We start from the raw sequence: 23,451 nt of genomic DNA on the forward strand, positions 1-23,451 counted from the left end.
AAATAACGTGCGCATCATGTTTGTCATTTGCTCTATGCGATCTCTGAGATAACATTAAATTGCAACTGTGCCGTTTAAGGGTTACAACACGACGCCATTCTATGTTCTATTAAACTATGGCATTTTAATTCTCGGATAAGGCTTCCCCTTCACGAATCCCCTTTCTTCATTCCTTCATTCTTCTTCTCAAGTACCCTTTCTCTTCCTTAAATTAAGGATCCCATCTTTATTTCTCTCTTCTCCTATCCTCCTCCCCTTAAGGGTCTTTACATACACAAGTATAAAATCAACATTATGCAAATAAAGATACGAGAGTCGCCCCATACAAAATTGAGATTCGTCATTTGTTGTATTGAGGTTCGATGCACCACCTGCTATTGCAAGACCCTTGTTAAGGCACCAGCTACGTCCCACGTTGGTGAACAGAATGAAGCAAACTTTAAAGGGAGCAAGGGAGAGGGGTGCTGGCTAGTAGAGAAGGGCGCTCAGGTTAGGGCAATGGAAAGGGACGCTGGATGGGGTTAAGGACTACTCAATACACATCAAATCTTTTCATTATATTATCTATCTCATAGCGCCCAAAGCCCATTGCCCTCGCTCGCTCGTGTGTAGCGTGACGTGAGTGGCTTATGTAATTCTCTCTTCTCTTTCACTTTAAGAAAATACAATAGGAGGATGATTCAATTTAAACAATTTGTCTACACTTTATTTGATTAATGTGGGACTTGCATTTCCTTCTTCATATACAAAAAGAGTTGATATTCTCCTTCAATACACAAGAGACTATATATATATATAAAGAAATAAGTATATTTATTTAGAATATCCAAAATATATTTTATTTAAGTAATAAAATCTAACAAGATCGATACCTATAAAAATTTGTTTTTGTTAGATTGACCCATATTTAATTAAGATCAACTTGTATTATATGATATAACGTTAACATGGGATTTGGATATAAATGGAGAGAAAACGCCAGAGGAAAGCGAGTTGCTGTTGATCCCAGTTTGGTAGTCCAACCTTGATTACAGCTCAGGACTATTAGAAGACGCGCCGCTCTCTCTCCTAACCCTTCTGTGTGTATGCCTGCAAAGTGCAAATTCCTCTCTCAAGTTCTCAACGTTCAGTAGGCGCAGGATAAGGAACCTTTCACCCCATATGCGCATCTAATCCCTCACCCTTTTCCATCACCAATGGGCTCCACTTCCACCCTCTCTCTCTACTCTCGCCCACAGGTTCTTCTCCAAGCTCGCTCTCTCCCGCTCCTTTTCCGCTCAAATCCCTAACTGTACTTTTTTTTATTTGGTTCTCAGGTTTCATTCCTGGCACAGCCGTTCAGGCAGCGGCTTCAACCCCGTTTTGTGACCGGTTTCGCCTCTGGCTATCACGAACTGCTGTTTCCGGATGCAACTGTTTCTATTTCGCCTGCAAGCAGAAGAAAATACTTTAGGTTCAGACGCTTGGTTGTCAGGGCCGCTTCTAGGTCTGATGGAGCTTCGCGGCGCAAGACGACTGGTCGGAGAGTTTACAGTGAAGCTCAGGGCGAGTTAATACCTGCTCCGTTGAAGCAGGTTGCGTCGTTTGTTGCGCCGGTCGGTCTGTTTTTTGCGGTTACTTTCGGTATGGATTGGGATTTAACTGCTTATTGAATTTGCGTTCAATAACTCTGTCTCACTGTGGTTCGGTTTAGGGAAAATGTAATGAATTTTATAGTTATGGTTCAGTGTGATGTGTAAGTTGATTGTAACGTGAAATGGAATTGAATTTGGATACTTTGTATCATCAGCTTCATTTAGTTTGTTTTCTTTCGAAAGAATAGTTGGTAAGTTTCTATTTGCTAGGATTATGAAAAGCTATTGGTGAAAAGGGAAGTAGGGGAATTACTGAAATGTGAAAAATAGCATACCCGAATTCAGATAAGGTTTTGGAAGTACTTATAAATTTAGGCATAAAGTTGAAGGAAATGTTTCGGTTGATACATACTAGACTGTGGTTGGGAAACACTCGCTCTGTTAGTGTTTTATAAATTGATGTGCCTTCACAAGATTTTTTTTTTTTTTTTAAATGATGAGGAACTTTGGAGAGGGTGCAAACCCAACACGATTTTGCAAGATTTTTTTTTTTTGATGACGGGGAACCATCCCATGGTAGAGCCCTTAGGACTCACCCATGGAATATTAAGGCTGCATTTGGATGTTGAGCTAAACTCAGTTCTTTATGAATGGTAATGAATTGAGTAGTTGATGGAGTTATGTGGGGCCCATCTAAACTGAGTTTAAAGTGTGTTTGGATGTTAAGATGAGTTTAGTATTTTTTTTGGAAGTTAAAAAAGATTGTGGGTCCTACGTATAAAGATGCGTTAAGTTGAAAAATGTTGTGGGTTCTACGTGTAAGGAGGTTTTGAGTTGAGATGAGTTTAGTAATTTGAGAGTTGGATGTTTGGATATTAAACTCAATTTAAAATTAGACTGAGCTCAGCTGAGTCTTGCAATCAAACACAGTCTAACCCTTAGAGAGACTAGCACAACAACCTACCGCCATGGCCTCCCACTTAAATCGCAGTTTGATCCGAGGGAGAATCGAACCTGTGGCATGGGGCTCATGCACACAAGTTCGCCCTTACCACTTGGGCTACCCATGGGTGGGTTTTTGCAAGATTTAATTATGTATGTAATAGGAAACTCTGTAAAAATTGCATTCCATTAATTTTTTCTTTCATGAAGTACTTGTACCGAATTTCAGCATCTCGCCTAGGTCCATGCTTTGTGGCTCACCGCATATTCAGGGCCTTCCTATGTCAGAATTAGATTTTAGCCAAATTGTACTAGTAGTTATTTCCTCTCTTTGGTTGCACTAATTTATTTCTTCAGCTGACAGTTTTATGGAAATTGGTGGAGAAACTACTGATTCCAAACCCAGCGAAGCCAGCAAAGGCTTCATCTGTAGAAGAAAAATCTCCCCCACAAGGATTGAATTGGTCATTTGCAGCCGGTACAAATCTTTTACCAGGTCTTAAGGCTAAGATTGATAGAGAGTCCAAGCAGAAGCTCGATGAGTTTGCTAAAGAACTCAGGACGTTCAGAAGTGTTGACATGTCAGGTATGCCGGCTAAATAAATAAGATTATGTAGAGTAATCATTATTTGTGATGCTTTACTACGTATACACCTCTCCCATGTATGGTCATTGATTATGAGCTGAAATAAGTATTCTACAATTCTCGAATTGACTGCCTAAGATGCATTTACTTGCAATGCCATCTTTTAGAAATATTGCAGTAATCTTGATTCTGGAAACCTTGATATTTGAAATGCTGTTAACAAATCGGACCATACTTGTTTTTATTTTTTACATTGTGGCAGTTACAATTAACTTTTCACAATTTTGGCAGGCCGCAACTTCGGAGATGAAGGGCTATTTTTTCTTTCCGAGAGTTTAGGATACAATCAGGTTCAAGCCTTATTCATATATTTTTGTTGTAATGTTATTACTTTCACTGTTCTTTTATGCTACAAGGAGAAATATGGATGCAATTGTGGTTCTTTTTAACTTACAAATATATATTAGTTGTGTTTCAGACTGTTGAGGAAGTAAGTTTTGCTTCAAATGGAATAACTGCAGCTGGAATCAAAGCTTTTGATGGTGTTCTTCAATCAAACATTGTATTAAAGACTCTCGATCTTTCTGGGAACCCTATTGGAGATGAAGGAATTAAGGTCAGCCCAATCTATCTATACTGTTATATCCTTGGATAATCTAATATTAATCCTCTTGCTAGATTGAGTGCTGGAAACAAACATCGTATAATAGCATGTGATAAAAGAAGTCCCTAGTAATGTGTATGTTCTTTTACAAACAGTATATTGAGTTGCATAGCATAATGTTTAGTGATACTTCACCTTCATTTAGCCTATTAACTTCCTCTCACATATTTTGGAAGCTACATCACGATTCCTTTTTGTGTCTTTTATTTGTTGTCCTTATTTTGGTTGGAGTTTCTTTTAAACATAGAACATCCTTTTTTTGTTTTGATAGGTAAAAAAAAAAAAAACATAGAACATCCTTCAGAAGATCAGCATTCTTTTCTTTTATCATCTGTCAAGTATTTTCTTAATCAGTTCAAAACCATATGGCACATATATTGAGAAGCATGTAGGAGGAAGTCCTCTGTTTATCAATAACTTTAAACAGTGCCTGTGTATGACGTGGTCTGCACAAAAAGGCAAAATGAATGTCTCATGTCCTACTTCCTAAGTAACAAATTCAGAGTTCGTGTTGATAATGAGGGTGCAATTGCTTAACTTTGTAAGAATTGAAGGAAGCTTTGAGCATTTTAACCTTATTGGATAAAGCAATGCAGCATTGTCCTTCCTTTTTAAATTTTGATCGTAGTCTCTCAAAGATTCAATTTGAGATAACACATGTGACGACAATGCTACTGCCTATGTAAGCAATTGGATTCTAAAATTGTGACCTCAAGAAAAAAGATTCCCCTACCATATTGAACAATTTGGTCCACCTCTTCTCTTTGTTGTTTTTCTCATGATTTTTTCTTTTTGCAAGCATCTTTCATGTCATATCCACTTACAAATGTTTATTTCGATGCTCATGCTGATGTTTCTTAAGTATTCATTTTTTTCAGACCTATTTGTGATTTGCTCGTGATCTTTTTTTTTTTTTTTTTTTTTTTTTTTTTTTTTTTTTTTTTTTGGAAGTAATCATGTTTATACTCTGAAGTTCAGATTTTGTGTCATGTATCTGTGTTCACAGTCCCTCTGTGAAATGCTGGTGGACAATGCTAGCATTCAAAAACTTCTGCTGAACAGTACTGACTTGGGTGATGAGGTTTGCTTCTCACCAGCATTAAGAACTGTACCCTGACAATAAGTACATGCATATGCCTTAGTAGTTCATATGAACTAAGCCTCTTCTGCAATCCTATACTAAGAGTTACTTTTTTTGGGTGTAGGGTGCAAAGGCTATTGCAGAGTTATTGAAGAAAAACTCGAGCTTACGTGTTCTTGAACTTAACAACAATATTATCGACTATTCTGTATGCAATTACCCCTGCATATTCTATGATTGTGTTTTAAAGAAATAACAAAAGTCAAAAAGTGATTCTGTTTGTGATTTGTTTTTGAAACTGGAGGTAGGGATTCACTAGTCTTGCCGGAGCACTTCTTGAGAACAACACGATACGAAATCTACATCTCAAGTGAGACAAACTTGCATTTTTTGCCTTTTTACCCCCTCCTTAGTGAAATTCAATTCTTGTTTCTACATGCCATACATGCTTTACCTGAAGTGACAGGTTATACCTTTCTTTCTTTTATGGTTTTAGAAGTAATTTTTCAAGTACCGCACTTACCTTTTTCTTCTTTGGAAATTGTTGACACTTTCTTATTCTTTAGCGGCAATTATGGTGGTGCTCTAGGGGCTAATGCTTTTGCAAAGGGATTGGAGGGGAACAAGTCTCTAAGGGTACCACTTCATTTACTCCCACTTATTATCTCTGTTACTCTGTTACACATTGTTAAGATTGTTTTTGACCTCCAAAGGTTTTTGTCTTAGTTGACCTGGAGAATACAATACGTGGGATAAGTAAGTTATCTATGCAAAATTAAACCGGCAAACTGACGTGCCAAGTTGACCGATTAAAAATTTTCAGATATGCACCTGTCCTATCCAGTGTGTTAGAGGACTGGGTTCTGCATGAATTCTTTGTTAAATTTGTAACAAACTCATTTAACAGCTTAGGAATAAAAAAATGTTGAAAATTCTCTCAATTACAATAATAATAACAAAAAAGATATGATAATTGAAATGAAACTTATCTATTGGTACTTGTTACTGAGAGGCTTCTAATCTTTTTTGTTCTTAAAGTGGAAAAAATAAGCCTTGCTCTCCTGTATTTTCTCTTCCAACCCGCTCACCCTAACCCTAACCCCAACCCCCTCCCCCCCCACCCCCCCAAAAAAAAAAAAAAAAAAAAAAAAGAGAGAGAAAAGAAAGGAATCTTCGACTACTTTTAATTTCAGTGGTATCACATATGCCTGGTTTCAGTCTTTAGATAAACCACAAAAGATGGGAACCAATATTCAAATAATCCAACATTATATAAATTATTATCCTGATCAAAGGAAGAGCAACTAGATGTTCTTGCTTCCTGTTATTTCATTTTGTTTTCTGTGACCAACCTCAAAATTTGATTGGTGGGTTTGGAAAGGGCACCTGACAGATATCCGTATTCTCGATGCCGTTAAGATCCCTGGTTGGCTCGAATTACTTAACAATAGGTCTTCCTGACGGAGGTCAAGGGGGTAGAGTGGTTCATTCCTCTTGGATGCTCGTCTCAATTGGTGTGATCCTTCTTGTTTAATACGTTGCATGTGTCTATTTGTGTGGGTTTCATAGACTGCCTTGCTGCTCAAGCTGAGAACATACCTTAGGCCTTATGTTTTTTCATTTGCCTCCCAAGTAGCCAAGTTCTTTCTTGGAAACAGTGGATGTTGCACACTTTAACAACATATTCTACTCACTTGGCACTTGGCAATTTTAAAAGTGAGACAATACATTTTCTTTATTTAAAAATGAGATTAGCATAGATGGCTCGCAATTTCATAGCTTATTATGTGTTTAGGATTATCATTGATCTAAAATATGATGGATTGTGAGGGGGATGGTGTTCGAATGGGGTGAGCGGATCACATGGGGTGGGGCTTTGGATACACATAAGAAGAGGCTGGACAAACTTCCATCGATACAAATGCTATGCAGTCGGGGATGGTTCCATAATTAAATTCTGGAATGACCTATGGTGTGGAGATTGAATCCTTAAGGAAGACTATCCAACAATATACGACATTGCATGAAGACAAGAGGCTTCAGTAGCAGAGCTCATGGATCTATCTAGTGGCTCTCCTGAATGGAGTATCATTTTCCTAAGAGCTACCAAGACCAGGAAATTGACACATTTACAGATTTCTTCAATCTTGTATATAATTGTAGAGTGAATGGAGGAGCTACTAAGAAGGGGAGATTTACTGTACAGTTGTACTATAAGTCCCTTATGATGCACTCTACAAGTACATTCCGATGGAACATATAGAAGACTAATGCCCCCCTAATTTTTTTTTGTATGGACAACTTTATTAGGGAAGATTCTCATCTTAGATAATCTAAGGAAACGCCTAATCATTGTGTTGGATTGGTGTTATATGTGTAAGAAAAGTAGGGAGTATGCGGATCATCTATTATTGCATTGTGATGTAGCCATGAGCTTTTAGAATGATATCTTTGCTAGAGTGGGGTTCCATTGGGTGATGCCACGAAGGGTCGTTGACTTATTGGCCATTTGGCAAGGCATCCGAGGTAACTCTCAAATTGCAGCTATGTGGAAGATGTTACTGATCTGTTTATGGTCATGCATATGGTTGGAGAGGAATGGTCGGAGTTTTGAGGATCGTGAATGGACAATGGACATGATTAGAACTATTTTGCTTAATACCTTATTCAATTGGTTGAGTGTAATAGACTTTAATGACATGAGCGTACATGATTTCCTTTTATCTTTAGACACTCATGCATAGGTGTTGCTCTTGTATATGTCCCATGTACTTGGCTTTGCTTATTTTAATAAAATTCTTATTTACTGATAAAAAAAAATGTCTTTAGGAACTTCACTTACATGGAAATTTTATTGGAGATGAAGGAGTACTTGCTTTGACGTCAGGTTTATCTTTGCATAAAGGTTTGCATGGAAATTTTATCATCATATGTTTATGCTTCTTTTTCTGCAGTTCTATTGTAATGCATTTAATCATGTCAAGGTTTATCTTTGCATAAAGGTTTGCATGGAAATTTCATCATCATATGTTTATGCTTCTTTTTCTGCAGTTCTATTGTAATGCATTTAATCATGACATTCATATTTGCTCTTTAGGGAAGCTTACACTTCTAGACATTGGTAACAACTCAATTAGTGAGAGAGGTGCCTTTTATGTTGCCGAATATATAAAGAAGAGCAAGAGCCTGTTATGGTTGAACCTTTACATGAACGACATAGGGGATGAGGTACTGATACTTCTCAGTAGTTAACAATTTCTATTATAAAGTGTGATGAAATTTTACACTACAATTTGGTAAGGTCACCTTTGTAGACTTTTTCTAAGCTAAAGCAACATATTGGTTCCACCATTAAACTGTACCTTTTATTATTCTCTAGCTATCATTGTTAGTTTCCATTTTGCATATCTTTCTCAAATCTAAAGGGAAGAGATCACGGAAAGGAACCATGAAATTATTAGAATGTAGAAACTATTCATGGACTCAGTATCAAGCATAGCACAAAGTGGTATTATGTGGAATTCTTTGTGTTGTTTTGGTTCCAAGAAAAGGAAATAGCTGGATATAAATTATGTTTACTTTTGAATGATTATCTCTCTTCAAATATGACGAACAGAGCAGCAATCATGATGGATTTTCATACTGGAAAATGGAAGAAAACTCTTATCTGAGTTTCTTGCTTAGAATTCAATTCGAAGTTTAAAAAAGCCAAATTTAATTATATATGATAAGGTGGCCCAGATACTTTTTTTTTTTTTAATTTGAACTTTGAATATTTATCAGGGAGCGGAAAGAATTGCAGATGCTTTGAAGCAGAACCGAACGATAACAACCGTAGACCTGGTAAGCTGGGAGTACACCTTCTTACTATCTTTCATGCAGTTACTTATCAAAAACTTTCATGCAGTTGTTTCAATTTTTTTTTTTTTTTTTTTAAATAGAGATCTTGAGCAAATCTTTTCTGAGTTTTAATCCTACAGGGGGGGAATAACATCCATGCCAAGGGCGTCAGTGAGATAGCTCAAGTGTTGAAAGATAATTCTGTTATTACAACTGTAAGCGGACCTTTTTGCTCACTTTTCATTTTTTTTTTCCTTGTCGATTGTCAATTAAGTAATGTTGGTTTACACCGATAAAAGAAAAATTTAAGTAATGTTGGTTTAAATTCTGCTAGATCAGTAATTTTGGAAATATTCTTCTTCATCTCTCTCTCTCTCTCTCTCTCTCGTTACAGTTGGAACTTAGTTATAATCCTATTGGACCAGATGGAGCAAAGGCTTTATCTGAAGTTCTCAAGTTTCATGGAAATGTAAAGACTCTCAAGCTTGGTTGGTGCCAGGTAATCATAGAGCTGGACTTATGTTTTAAAGAACCTTTAATTAAATAATGTATTTACATGAAAAATGTCTTGCAGATAGGAGCAAAGGGTGTTGAATTTGTTGCAGATACTTTGAAATATAATACTACCATATCCGTTCTTGACTTGCGGGCAAATGGGCTTAAAGATGAGGTTCCTTTTTTGTAGATAGTATTCACCTATTGCAACTTGAACCATTTTGGCAAGTTAAATCTTTTGTTACTTCGTCTTTTCACTCTGTGCAGGGTGCAGTTTGCCTAGCTCGCAGCTTGAAAGTGGTTAATGAAGCTTTAACTTCCCTAGATTTAGGATTCAATGAAATAAGGGTAAAGACTGTTATGTTTTATTGAGTATTCGTGTCAAGTATGTAGCACCCCTCTGAGATTGATTTTGAATACAGGATGATGGTGCATTTGCCATTGCTCAAGCACTGAAGACTAATGAAGATGTGACAGTCACATCTTTGAACCTTGCCAATAACTTCCTGACAAAGTTTGGGCAGGTATATCTTTTCCTTTTCCTTTTTTTTTTTTTTTGTTTTGTTTCTTTCAATTGTTTTTCCACCTTGTATGTTGATGTTTTATTACTTCTGCTTAATACTTAGTGAAGTATTTAATCATGCAGAGTGCTCTGACGGATGCTAGAGATCATGTATACGAGATGAGTGAGAAGGAAGTCGACATTTTTTTCTAGATAGAAGGGCAATACTATGCGAATAATATTTTGTCGGAACAAGACAATTTTGTGTTTTTTCTTTCCTGGCGGGTACTGGTTCGGACTCCAAGCTTTTAGTTCAAAATTCTCGAGGTCTGATTAAAATGGCATTCAGTGAGAAAAATTTGAAAATTTTGACGGTGATTGAGTTGCAGGTCTCATCAGCGATATTGCTTTATAGTTTATATAATTGTTATTCAGGTTCTCAGTTTTGTTAGAGGAAATTCTACTACAGTTTACAAGTTTAAACGTCTATGTCAATTTGCTGCTGATATATAATTTGTTCAGAAAATGCTGCTATGGTTTTGTGTTGTTTTGTTTTCGCGTGTGGGAGTTTCCGTGTTATTATATTATGATTGTGTATTGTCTTAAGAGTGTGAAGGTCCGTGTATTTCTTAGGAAAAAAGTAGACATATTTGAGACATACAAAAAAAAAATAATAATAATAAAAATTAGGCCTCATTTGGTTAAACAAATGAGATGAGATAAAATTTAAAAGTTGAATAAAATATTATGAGAATATTATTTTTATTTTAGAATTTAAAAAAGGTGAATTGTTTATTGTATTTTTTGTATGAGAGTTTGAGAATATTAGTAGTCATTAAATTAGATGAGATGAGATGATTTATGTAACTAAATGAGGCCCTAGTTTTAATAGTGGATTCTATTTTTTCAAGAGTTAGCAAGGGGTTGCACACTTTAGGTCAGTATATATTATTATCATTATTATTATTATTATTATTATTATTATCACATCTATTTTTGTGGTGATTTCCAGATTTTATGCTCATGTTAAAACGTGATCGAAGTACTATTTTTTCAATGGAAATGGAAATGCTTAGAACATTGACAATGATTAGTCTAAAATTTGGCTAAAAGTTAAGATTTTGGTTAAAATCAAAGTTATTGAAGATATTAATACAAAATGGACTATCCATCTCAAAGTTAAAATAATAATATAATATTAAGTATTTTTAATAATAATTTTTTAATAATATTTTTCATTTATTTTGCAAATACATTTCATATATTAATTAATAATTTAATTTCTACTTAAAATTATTATTTTTTAACTATTTTTTATATCAACCTAATTATCCAACATAATACAGTTTTGTTTATAAAAAAATATTTTCTAGAAAATCTGGATATAGTATAATCTTGTTTACTAATAAAAGTTTTAAAAAGAATTTAATAAAGTCTTGTTGATTATTTGTGAATAAAATATAGGTTTTATAGGTGAATAGTGACTCTTCAACTTTGAAAATTCCTTTAGAGTTATTGTAGCTCAAAGTCTAAGTTAAAAGATTTTAGCTAGTCCAATACAGGTTATTTATACAAAATCTATATTTTGAATTTTACTGGCATTTGACTAGTCCAATACTAATGCTCTTAGTCAATGAAGAAATATTTAAATTGGAAACTGTGTTGGATGTTGATTAGATGCAATATTTAACTGAGGGAAGTAATGGCGGGGCGGTCCGGCGGTGGAGGCGAGTTAGGGTATGCCATTAGTATCGTAGTGACAATAATCATGATAATAATGTTTTCTTTCTCGTTAATAACAGCTGTTAATTTGTCACCCTAACCCGCTCTTCAAGCGTCATCCGGGCGGGCAGGTGGTTCAGAGTTGAGAGGCCACACCATGATTAAAATTTTTACATGCTTTTGTGGTCCAAAGTTTGTGCTGTTTTTCATTTACTTCATCCGTGTACGGCTTTGATTTTGATACAAGTGCGTGGGGGTTCTCTTGTGTGATATGAAGGCGATTTCGAAATTAGATGAAAGTAGAAAGACCAGAGATTCCACTCACGTGAAAATCTGTCATGTTTGTAAATATATTGGATAAGTATTTTAGAAATGGAAGGTCAAAGGTAATGCTTACATATTTTTTTATCAATGTTTTACTATTCAGTTTTTTTTTTCTTTTCCTATTTAGATTTAAAATTTTAGAATATGATCACTTTACATAATGTAAAAAAAAAAAAAAAAAATCAGACATGTTTTGAAAATTTTAATTTAAAAAATAATATATATAACTAGATCCGTACATGTAATATTTTTGTGTTGTGTCGAGGGTAACATGTATAGTCGTAACAGTTCTTCTACGTACAGTCGAGAGTTGCAATGACGGGGGAGTCGCTTGCCACATCAGCCTGCCACTTAAAAAAAAGAAGAAAGAAAATGGAAAACAAATGAAAATAGAAGAAAAAAGCTAAGCATTTGAAAGAAAAAAAAGTTACAGACGACAAGTGCACGAACTCTTCGACTTCAAAGGGAGGGGTTGCTCTTCGACAAGTGGGTAGATGAACTTCAAGAGAGCATTTTGGTGATCTTCGTGGGTTTTGTCTTCGTCAACAGTAGAACACCACTACTGCCTGCTCATTTCTCTCTCTTTCTCTTTGGTCTTTAGTTCCATGTCTGTTCGGCGACTGCAACATAACTAGTGGAAGAGACTCACTCCCTTTGTCGTTAAAAAGAAAATATAGTCTGCTTTCAAGCATCCGAGAATAATCTAGAAAAGCTTTACTCCTTTTTTTCCTGTTTTCTTTTCTCTTCATCAGTTTGGCTAAGGAATTTCTTTTGGTTCATTCTTGGATGCTTGAAACCAGACTGAGGATGGATGTCACTAGAAAGGGTTCTTGCGGCAATGTTTGCTTCTATGCTCTTAGAAGTCATATTTAGAGCTAAAACATCGGTTCTGATCATAGGAGAGCAAAATGTTCTACTTTTTCAAGTAAGTTGCAGACTTTTGCTCTAGCTATTTCCCCGTACTTGTATTTATAGATCAAGAAGCAAACACTAGCACCCAAATCCTTCACGATCCGGTGGGCTAGATCTCTTGAACTACTTCAACTCCTTTCTTTTCCACCAACAATTAATTCCCAAACCCAACAACAACAACAACAACAACAACAATAAACTCCCACATCCATAGATTTGATTGGCTTGATCTTGAAAATGAGTGAAATTAGAGAGAACACAAAGCACTTCAGACCCAACGAAGGGAAAAATATAAACACCCACAGTACCCACACAGAGAACTATCACGACACTGAGGGAGGGAGGGCAGCTTCGAGGGGAGGGACGTGCCGTCCTCAACAGAGATGTTTCGAGGGGATGGAATCGTCGTCTTCAACAGAAGGGTAATCGTGGAAGGATTGAGAGAGGGAGTTCTAAACTGAGGAGAGGAAACATAGAGGGAGGGAATGAGGAAGGAAAATTTTTTTAGAGAAGGCTGTGGAATCGAAACGAAACGATGCGTTACGATGAGGAAAAAAATTTTGAGGGAAATTTCTGGAATCAAAACGGTGCATTTCGAATTAAATGAATCCACATCAACAGCTGCTCACACGGCGTTTATCCCAGGGGACTGAATGTATAATTTCTATAGTTGTAATTGGCATCAAAATTTACAAGTGGGGCTCCATGCAACTCTTGGGTTTTGGGGGTGGGGCACTGCTTTTAATTAGGGCTGTGCAAAATTTTGAGATTTTTGACTTTGCCTAACGTCCGATCTGATTCCGATTCCGTCGGAATCCGATCCGACTCCGACTCCGATTTAAAAAAAAAAAAAAAAATCAAACGACGTTGTTCCAAAATGCAGGACCCCCTTCCCTTCTCCCTTCTTCCTTCTTCCTTCTTCCTTCTTCCTCCTCTCTCAAGTCTCACATCTGAAGTTTAAACAGCTGAACCAGTGAACCTCCACCTCGCCGCCTCGTTCCCTTTTTGTTGGCGCCGTGAGTCTTTGCTCCTCCGTAGTGCGTGCCTTCAATCCGAGCTTCAATCTACGGTGAGAACCCGATTCCAAGCCCTAAAATTAAATTGCTTGATTTAATTTTATGTATTTTGTTACACATAAATTGCTTAATCCGATTCCGAACTCGATTCCAATTTTGGGTATTTTGTTGTGATTGAAATGAATTTGTTTTGTAAATTTGTAGTAAAGAAATGTGTTTGATAAAATGTGTAAGAGATGTTTCTATGAAAGTAGACAGTTTCTCCTTAACACTTGTTTAATTTATAGGCCTTTTTATGTTAAAAACATAGATTCATTTAATTGAGGTGCTGTTATTAATTTATAAAAACATATTAGTAATATATTGTTGCTAATTAATCAAGCATTGGCTGATTAATCATGCATCGTGGAGATGGCTTTTTTCTTTCAAACCAAACCCAAAGAGGAAGCTTCTTGAATTGTTTGGGGTCTCTGAGACACAAAATTATTATTTGATCTCATCCCATCTTATTCCCAAACATAATTCAAATACAAAATTTTCAAACTAATCATTACAACTTTTGATATATATGTTAGTACTGGCGCCCCAAAGGCATTTTAATTTGTCTCCACAACGTCCTGTATACACAAAACAAACGCCCTAAGCCGACGTACAACTCAATCTGTAAGAAATGTAGAGAAACAAACGGTCTGACTCTAGTGGAGTCGGAGTCGGAGTCGGAGGAACAATATGGCTCCAACTCCTGTCGGAGTCTGAGGTCGGAAACGACAATTCCAACTCCGTTAGAGTCGAAGCTCAGCCCTACTTTTAATGACGCCAAGTTGTATCGGGAAGAGGAGTCGAGGTTGGTCCTTGGGAACATCATTCATGTTGTGACGAAATGAATCATGCATAGGCTTTGTGCCTATGGCACCGTCTCCTGCATGATGACTTACGATTCCTTTCGAGTTCCTTTGCAAATAGATGCTGGGTTAGTAATTATTATTGACAAATAATTTCTTTAAAGTAATATAGTTTCAAAACATAAGATAATTTGGGTTGTAAGGCCCTTGTAAGCCTTTAATACCACCATAAAGACTCATCGGGTGTCACCTAGGTCTGGGCCCTTGCGGCCCAAGTAAGACCCTTAAGGCCTAAATGCCTCCGAGCCCAACAAGGTTCAGGTTGAGTCATCAAAGAGAATATCTGCCCGTTTATCCCGAATTCGTTAAGATATTTAGTCATTTAAAACATACGGATAGCTTAAAGGAACCGAGATTCGAATTTCAAATATTGGATGAGGTTGTTAATTGGGATGACCCCAAGACGATAGATCCTCTACTTAAAGGGTTTAGGTACGTTAATAAAAGCCTGGAATATTTTGGTTCTCAGATATACGTATCATTACTAACTTAGGCATCAGATAATCCTCTTTCAATCCCCCAAACCTTCTTACTCTTTAAGACTCGTTTGTTTTCAAAAGTGAGATGAGATAAGCTTTTTTGAGATATGTGTGAATAGTATTGAGATATGTTGAGTATAGATAAGATAAGATAAAATTGTGTTTGTTTATAGAGATGAGATGAGATGAGATTAGTTTGACTTTTTTTTTAAGTATTTATAGTGGTGGGACCCACAACTAACAATATTATTTTATTATATAACCTGCTTGCTGAAACGACGTGAAGCCCGTGCATGAATAGTGATTTGTGGTTTGAGATTGCTTTTCGGCATTTTCCTGGGCAGTTATGCAAAGTTTTGGTCTAATTTTTTTTTTTCCTTTTTTTGTTTCATGCTTCCTTTATTAAAAAATTATGTGTAACTATTTTTTCTTTTCATCAAATATTTTGTTGAGTCATTAAAAATATTTGTAAGAAAAAAAACACAACCTTATTTAAAAAATATTATGCTAAAATATTTTCTATCAATAATCCTTTTATCAAATATTTTACAGTCATTCCTAATATTTTGTAATGATTTTTGCTACTCATTATTACTACACCATACACTCGTTAAGAAAATAAATTAAAATAAATGTGTAATATAGGGATGATGAATAATTTTTTTTAATATTTAAAATTGTTCTTGTGAGATTTGCTATACATAAATTAATGTGTTAATATACCCATTATTGTCAAACCTATTTTAATTTTAAAAAAATAAAAATACCAATCATTAGGTTGAAGTGGGATTTTTTCTCTCTCTCTACTCCCTTTATTTATAAAAGACAAGTTATTATATCCTACCTTTTATCAAAAAACTTGCAACCTATTAGAAATTCTTGTCAAAAATATTAAACACAACCTGATTTAAGAAATACATTCCTAAAACCCAACAAGTAAAAATAAATAAATAACCAAATCTAACAACGTAATTCATCTACAATTTCTCATTAAATAAATCATCTGTCCAGCATGATAAAAATTTGAGCAATCCACATCGACAATCGTAACATATTTAAATTCATGGCTCGCATAAAATACATTAGTTGTCCAAAATAAAGGTAATTTTAATGCTTACATTAAAATATCAGTATTAAATACGCGCGTAATTCTTAAATAACACTATCAATGGTAGGGGTGGGCAGCAGGGCCCATCCCCCGCTACCCCGCCCCCGTCCGCCACGCCCTGCATGAAGGACCCATAGCGGGGGCGGGGGGCAGGCTGACCCCAGCGGGGCCCCGCCTCGCACCCCGCTCTGCACCCTCCCAAATATAATACAAAAATTATTTTTTTATATTTATATAAATAATTTTATATAAATATATTGTATATAAATATATACAATTTGTTAAAAACTTGAATTCAAGTTAATGGATTGTCTTGGCCTCTTAGACCAACCTTAATATAAGAGGTCAATGCAATACAATAATCATTCTTAAGCAATGTGGGGCAATGTGAGACTTGAAGTAAATCCCACATTGTTTAAGAATAATTATTGTATTGCCTTGGTTTCCTATATAAAGGTTGGTCTACGAGACCAAGACAATAAAAAATACAACTCTAATGAGTTTATATTTTTTTAAATAAAATTTATTATTATATTATATTATAATTTGGGTTTAAAAAAAATTTAGACAAAAAAAAAATTATAGATCCAGTAAATCACTAGGTTGAGTGGGGGGCGGGGTGGAGTTTCAATCCCACCCACCGCTACTGGGCGGGTTGAAACCACACCCCCCCACCCCCCCGCGCATGGTGCGGAGCGGGGGGCGGGGAGGGGGTGCCCTCACCCCACACCATGCGGGTAGCACCCCTAATCAATGGCCACCCCTTGCTTCCCACATAGAAATGAGAATCTCATCTCTAATCGTAGCCATACTATTTTGGGCTTCAGTCGACAAGTCTACATTACCAGATGAGGATGCCCCGTTACCAACTGTAGGCTCAATAACTAGTAGATGCATCATACTCCACGTTTGAAATATTCAGTCATCGGGGTGACCGTTCTAATAAAGTTGTGCAGTGCACAATATGCTGTAATAATGAGTCCTTGCCGCCCAACCACATATGAAGGCATGTTGGAGAGGATTCTGAATTGTTTCTTTTATAACACCAAATGTTCGTTCTATAATATTACGAACTGTTGAGTGACGGTAATTGAAATAATCTTTTTACCTATAAAATTGCCTCTGGCTGTGACAATCACTCATGTGATAACGTTCTCTTGGATAGGGAGCAGCAATCCTGTAGTGCATGGATAAGTTGAATCCACAAGATAATATTGACCTGAGAGTCTATTTATTTTCAAAGCACAAAGTTCAATTAATATAACGACAAAAACAATGAAAGTTCCAACTTAAAAATATTTGATAAAGTTAATAAAAAAAAATGTTTACTATCAGGTAGCAATGGAAATAGGCTTGTAAATCACTGGCAGCATGGTGGAAGACACGTACATTATGCACGGATCCCTCCCATTCAGTGTAAACAAATATAAACTTCATATCGAAGTCAACTATTGCCAGCACATTTTGGGCAACTTGCCCCAATCTATTTCGATATGCCTTACGCAACTCAGTTGGGACGACAACTGGTATCATTGTACCGTCCATCTCACCAAAACATCCCTAGCAAGTCATAAATAAATCCATCAATAAAGACAACCAATTTTGCAATGATGTGATTGTTACATTGTACTTTGTAAAAAAAGTTAGAATTTTATTTGTTACCTTAAATCAAGGATAATTACGATGGTTGCTTAAAATATAAGGGTGCACGCTGTCCCTGGGAGTTGGCACAATCAAATGTCTCACAATCTCACATAATGCAGTAATCACCTTTATGACCTTTTTATTAATTATTTGTATCAAATGTTGAAACCTGTCTCCAACAATTCGTTGGCCTTCTGCGTGGCCCATAAGAAGGCAAAACATACCCACAGCTTCCTCCACCGTTACTTCTCTTCTTGAATCACGTACCAAGTGATTGTTACGTAACAATGTGCATAAATAGCATAATGTAGGTACCTCTAAACAAAACATAATCTTGCAGTTATCTAGATGGCCATTTAAAATTTCTAAAATATATTGATGCCCTCAGAGGCCTATATTATGTTGTGACCTTGGGAGATTCCTTCTCCGTCGGTGGGACAGTATCCTAATAATGTTCATGATATCCATGAATTCCATCGGATCTCAATATCACTCCCTCAGTCCAAGAATTGTTATCATCCATTCTCTAATATAAGATGTGGAACTGTGCTAAAAACTCAAAACAAGTTCAAAAGACAACAACCGAGGACTCCTAAAATATAGGAGAATAACTGTGATAAGACCAATTTCTTCGAGAACTGCACTAAAATATTCTGGGTGGACCTATAGTAATTTATGCTACACTAGACAGTTGGGAAATAGAGCAACAGGAGGGACCTATAGTATACGATTTCCGATTAGTCAACCACCAAAACCCGGTGGTATAACACTTCTTTACAATTTTCATACAACCACCACCAACAGGAGGGACCTATAGTAAATTCATAATAAATGACAACATTTTCCTACACTAGTTTTGCTTGTAGCCCATTCAAAAGGGTAATGATACAAGTATAACACTTTTTTACAATTTTCATACAACAATATGTTAAAATAAGTGTTTTTGTGTAAAGTGATTTTATAAAAATATTTCTCATTTAAAACATAATTGTATACAAGCAGCACAGCCATGGGAAATTCGAAATTCCAAAAGCAGCTTTTTATAAAAAATAAAAAATAAAAAAGAAGAAAAAAACAGCTTTTGGACATGCAGCACAAACATGGGAATTTCCCATTTCCCATGTCTGCGTAAAGTGATTTTATAAAAATATTTCTCATTTATAGAAAAAAGTTCACTGCTTATGCTGGGTCTCATAATGCATCCAACACAGAGCAGAGAGAGCCGAGAGGAGATCAACAAGGCTCCCCTGGCCTGGCCTCCTGATCAGACCCTTAATGCAGTAAATGCAGTACTCATAATACTGATGGACACAAAATCTACTCCACAGAATCCTGTATTCTTCATGATTAGAATACTCTAGAAGTCCAATGTAACCTTACAAAGGCAGGTTCAAAATCATTTTGTATTTAAATCATAGTCCAATTTTTATTTACTCGTGGATTCTGATCTTCTTTATTGTTGGTTGCAGCTCTTAACTCTACAGGGTTCACGTTAAAGTTTTTACACTATTTTTTAGCTGGGCAAACGAGAAACAACTGTCCAAGCAGAAAACAAAGTTCACTACTTATGCTGGTAAGAAAACTACCAACTGCCAACTAAGAAAACTAATCAAAATGCTAAGTAAGAAAACTAGCCAGTAAATTACCAGGAATATTCCTTACTATTAAAAAAATAAAACTACAAGACAACAATGGTAGTGTATGCCATGTTCAAAGCCACGAAAAAACCTTCAATCTCTCCAAAGAGTTGGTCTTTAAATACAGTGAGTGAATGTAGATCCAAGACAAAATACCCAGAAGGGCCAGAACCATTTATGAATAAAGGTAAAGATAGAGATTAAAATATGAGAAGAATAAAACATCACACAATAGGATTAAAGGAAGAATAATGAAATATTTGTCAATACCCGAGCCGTACATTTTTTTTCTTGCGGTGTTGTGATGTTTCAATGAAGGGAGGCAAGTGGAGAGGTAAGAAGTATGAGAGAAACCAACAGGAAATACAAAAGTCAATTCTGAAGAAAACAAACAGAATAAAGTCAAAAAACCCTGCCCAATAAACTTCAAATTGTAGTTTGTGTCAAATGTAGTGAACCGTGGGAGTTCATTTCAGCAACAGCAACAGGAAGTTTATACAAGCAGTAGCATCAGCAACAATAAATAATCAGCAGCTCCAACAGACAGTTTGAAAACATACTAAACTAGAACAGAAGGTAATATTAAATTATGTGGTAGGTCCTACCACATAATGATAAAGCATTATTTTAAATTAAACACAATACTGATGTTAAAAAAAATCAGAACTGTTTGCTTTTTCCTTCCATCCATTCTTTCAAGTAAATATCAAAGATTTGATACAATAAACAACAAAAATAGAGCATTTTAGAGAAGAAGATTAACCTTATTGCTGCAACCACTACTTTTGATAAAATTTGATGCCTTTGAAAAATTTTGATCACGTTCAAAACCTATAGCTGGCCGTTGGGCAGAGCACCAGAAAAGCAAGACACCAAAATGTAGATATGACACAAGACAAGTTGTCACTATCTATTTCAGAAATCAATTCAAGAGGCATGAAAAAGGTGATATAAACAAACTCTAATAACATTAACAATTACATGAACAATTTTGTTCATCTACCCATAACATAACACAATACTATTAATAGAAAAAGATGTAAAAGCAACATCAAAATAAATAATAACATTCAATTATCTTCCAAAGATGTCCATGAACCCAACAAATGTTAACAACAAGAAAACACACATAAAAAATGAAATTACATAACACCAATGAAAAATTACAACTCAACAAAGCAACTAATCAAGCTCTAATGCACAAGCTAGTCACTAATCAACTATGCATAGCCCACGCTCGCCTATGGACATCATCCATTACCAAAAATTCTCGTTGTGCCAGGGGATTCATTAACCTATCAAACGCACGAGAGAAAACATCGCCAGACAGTGGGGGCAGAAGTGCCTATAACAAGGCCACATAGTGTGAAAAAGAATCGAAACTGTCATCACTATCCATGCCATGTGTGAATCCTCTACTACGCTTTTTCCCCTGACACTTCCCCTCTGCCCTCGTAACACTTTCGGCATGCCTCATAGGAACGTGTGATCGTTGCAACCATGTTCGATGTCTCATCGTCTTCCTAGTTGCTTTGCCCTCACTTCTGACGCCGTCGGGACAAGCGAGTCGATAGTGTTCCCATGTCCATGGAAAACTGCGACAGACCATCAAAAACAAAATCCTGACCAGCTTGGGTGCCAAGTGCCGGGCCCCGACGCCACATCTCAGCTTCAAGACGCTCCTCCTCGTCCAAAGATGGTGGTGGTTGGGTGGACGCGTGGTGGAGTGTCCCCGTGGCAACATAAGCGCCAAAAATGGTACAAAGGTCTGCATATCGTGGGCAACCCGAGGTACGGAACTTTTTTACTTGTGGCTTGGCCTGGGCAAGGAATTTTAAATTCAATAAATTATGGAGGGATTAAGGTAGGAAAAAATAATAATCAATAAATGGATTATTGTATAATATAAAAATATGGCGTGGTTAGAGATTCGTTACCTTAATGGCATTTGCCCAGTGTTCATCGCTCCATAGAACCGTTTTGGTATCGGGGGCCCATCCCATACCAGTTTGGTGCATGAGGTCCGTGAAAATTCCTTGCATTATCTTGAGCCTATGTATTTTTCCCTTGATTTGGCTGGCATCGTACGCCCTTACACCCATAGCAGTAAGATGTTCAACATAGGAAGCATGGTCCCTAGAAGTGATCTTCCCAACCCTCAGTGCACCACTAAGGACGTCAGCTAACATCATGTCAATGAAGACGTCCTCTATTCCATCCGTCCATATTTCCCGATCAACTTGTGAAATGTCATATGAAAATGCTAATAATATGATATGAAATCCAAAGACGTTTATATCATATGTGGCAACATAAATGATAAATGAAATCCAAACTATTTTTTAGAAATGGGCCATACCTATCGAGGGTGAGATAGTCGAGACGAGTGTAGGTAGTACGCTAACAAATGAAAAATGTTGTTAAAAATAGTTTGTTGGCAAAAGAGAATGGGAACAAAACTGTGCAGTCATGAAGCTCCCGTGATCACATACCAGCGTGAGATCAATATATTAATAATCAATGAAGATGTTGTATACAACATTTTTCTGGGCAGAGGCTTACTAATTATTAGCAAGCATGAATGGCACAAGCTGCATATATGTAGGGCATGCAATTGTTTTCTAGAACTGCATGTGGGCAGCTAAAATTGCAAGGAAGTGAAGGACTGAATCTGAAAATTAGCTAAGTAATCGTTGTCCACTGCTTCGTAATTCATACTAATTTTTGTGACTGACAATAACTTGGGCATCACCGCTAACATCTAATATATGTCTCTCTGCCCACGGCCACCACAAATCATAAATGTTTGAAAAAAAAACAACCAACCATTTCTCGTGGTGATATATATATGTATATATATATACATATACATATATATATATATGTGTGTATATATATATATGTATATATATAAGCTTATGCTTCATAATTTGTATATATAATTATTTTCTCTAGAAAGAAATGCATGCACAAAAACTAATTTATTTCTCTCAACACATTAGGTGTAAATGGTTTGTTCTAAAATTTGATATTGATTTTAATTTATTTCCCTGTCCTTTGAGTCTAAAGGCCTAGAACTTTCATTCTATTACAAGTTATGATCAAGACAAATATATATATGCACTTGGGATGAAGCAGTGAAAACAACAAATTTGTTTACATTGATATTCTACTTTTCTAAAAATAGCCATTTGGACAACCTTTAAACCAATAATACAATCTAATCTAATCATCATTAAGCAGCAATAGCAACAGTTCAGATAAAATCTTCCCACAGTTATGCAAGTTCAAAAGTTCATGATTTATAAATCCCAGGTAAGATATTGAGTCAAGAAATGGAACTGATATATATATATATATATATATAATATAATATAATTTTCAAAAGAATGTCATGGGAATATGTCATGGGAATTTATTTGGGAATTTGGAGTGACTTATGTGTAAAAGATTAATTGTTTGCTGTATAGATTTTGAAATTCTCTTTTCTTGTCCAACACTATATTGGTAGATGGTGATCTTCCCTAACTTTTCTATCTATTTTGCTATTTGGTGGTCATCCAAGTATTTTATGGAAATATGTGAAAACCCGATTGGTAATAGGATTTTTATCTGCCAATAACTTTCACTTTGCTATCTATTTTGCTATTTGGTGGTCATCTAAGTATTTTAATGCAAATATTAAACACAACCCGATTGGTAACAAGGTTTTTATCTGCCAACCAGGATTTGCTCAGTTGAGTGTTCTACCATTTTAACTTCAAACACACAAGAGAGTCCATTCAAACCCAAAACAATTAACTCCACTAATCGATCCACAGTCACAAACAAATTAGTCCTAATGCATTAATCACTAACAATAAACAAGATATTTGCACAAATTATTGATATAAAAAAAAAAACAAATATTAGAGAATACCTGATTTGAACCCGTGGGAATGAAATTCCTTGAACCCACAATCAATTTGAAAACTCATCCAAGAAAGTCAAAATCAAGTCAATGGATGGAGAATCTAGACCTGA

At 35.9% G+C, this 23,451-nt stretch overlaps 1 protein-coding gene across 1 annotated transcript; it reads left to right on the top strand.

Moving 5' to 3' along the window:
• Nucleotides 1–964: 964 nt before the first annotated feature.
• On the top strand, nt 965–10,210 carry LOC121255873 (protein NLRC3). Its single transcript, XM_041156415.1, has 18 exons — nt 965–1,238; nt 1,317–1,623; nt 2,881–3,102; nt 3,394–3,452; nt 3,581–3,718; nt 4,773–4,847; nt 4,972–5,055; nt 5,156–5,217; nt 5,414–5,483; nt 7,677–7,752; nt 7,945–8,075; nt 8,631–8,690; nt 8,828–8,902; nt 9,082–9,186; nt 9,262–9,357; nt 9,450–9,530; nt 9,605–9,706; nt 9,829–10,210. Exons 1-18 carry the CDS (start codon nt 1,197–1,199, stop codon nt 9,895–9,897), a joined length of 1,854 nt encoding a protein of 617 aa, XP_041012349.1. The 5' UTR covers nt 965–1,196; the 3' UTR covers nt 9,898–10,210.
• The last annotated feature ends 13,241 nt before the right edge of the window (nt 10,211–23,451 follow it).

Source organism: Juglans microcarpa x Juglans regia, chromosome 3D (genome assembly GCF_004785595.1).
Source record: "Juglans microcarpa x Juglans regia isolate MS1-56 chromosome 3D, Jm3101_v1.0, whole genome shotgun sequence".
Classification (NCBI taxonomy): Eukaryota; Viridiplantae; Streptophyta; class Magnoliopsida; order Fagales; family Juglandaceae; genus Juglans; species Juglans microcarpa x Juglans regia.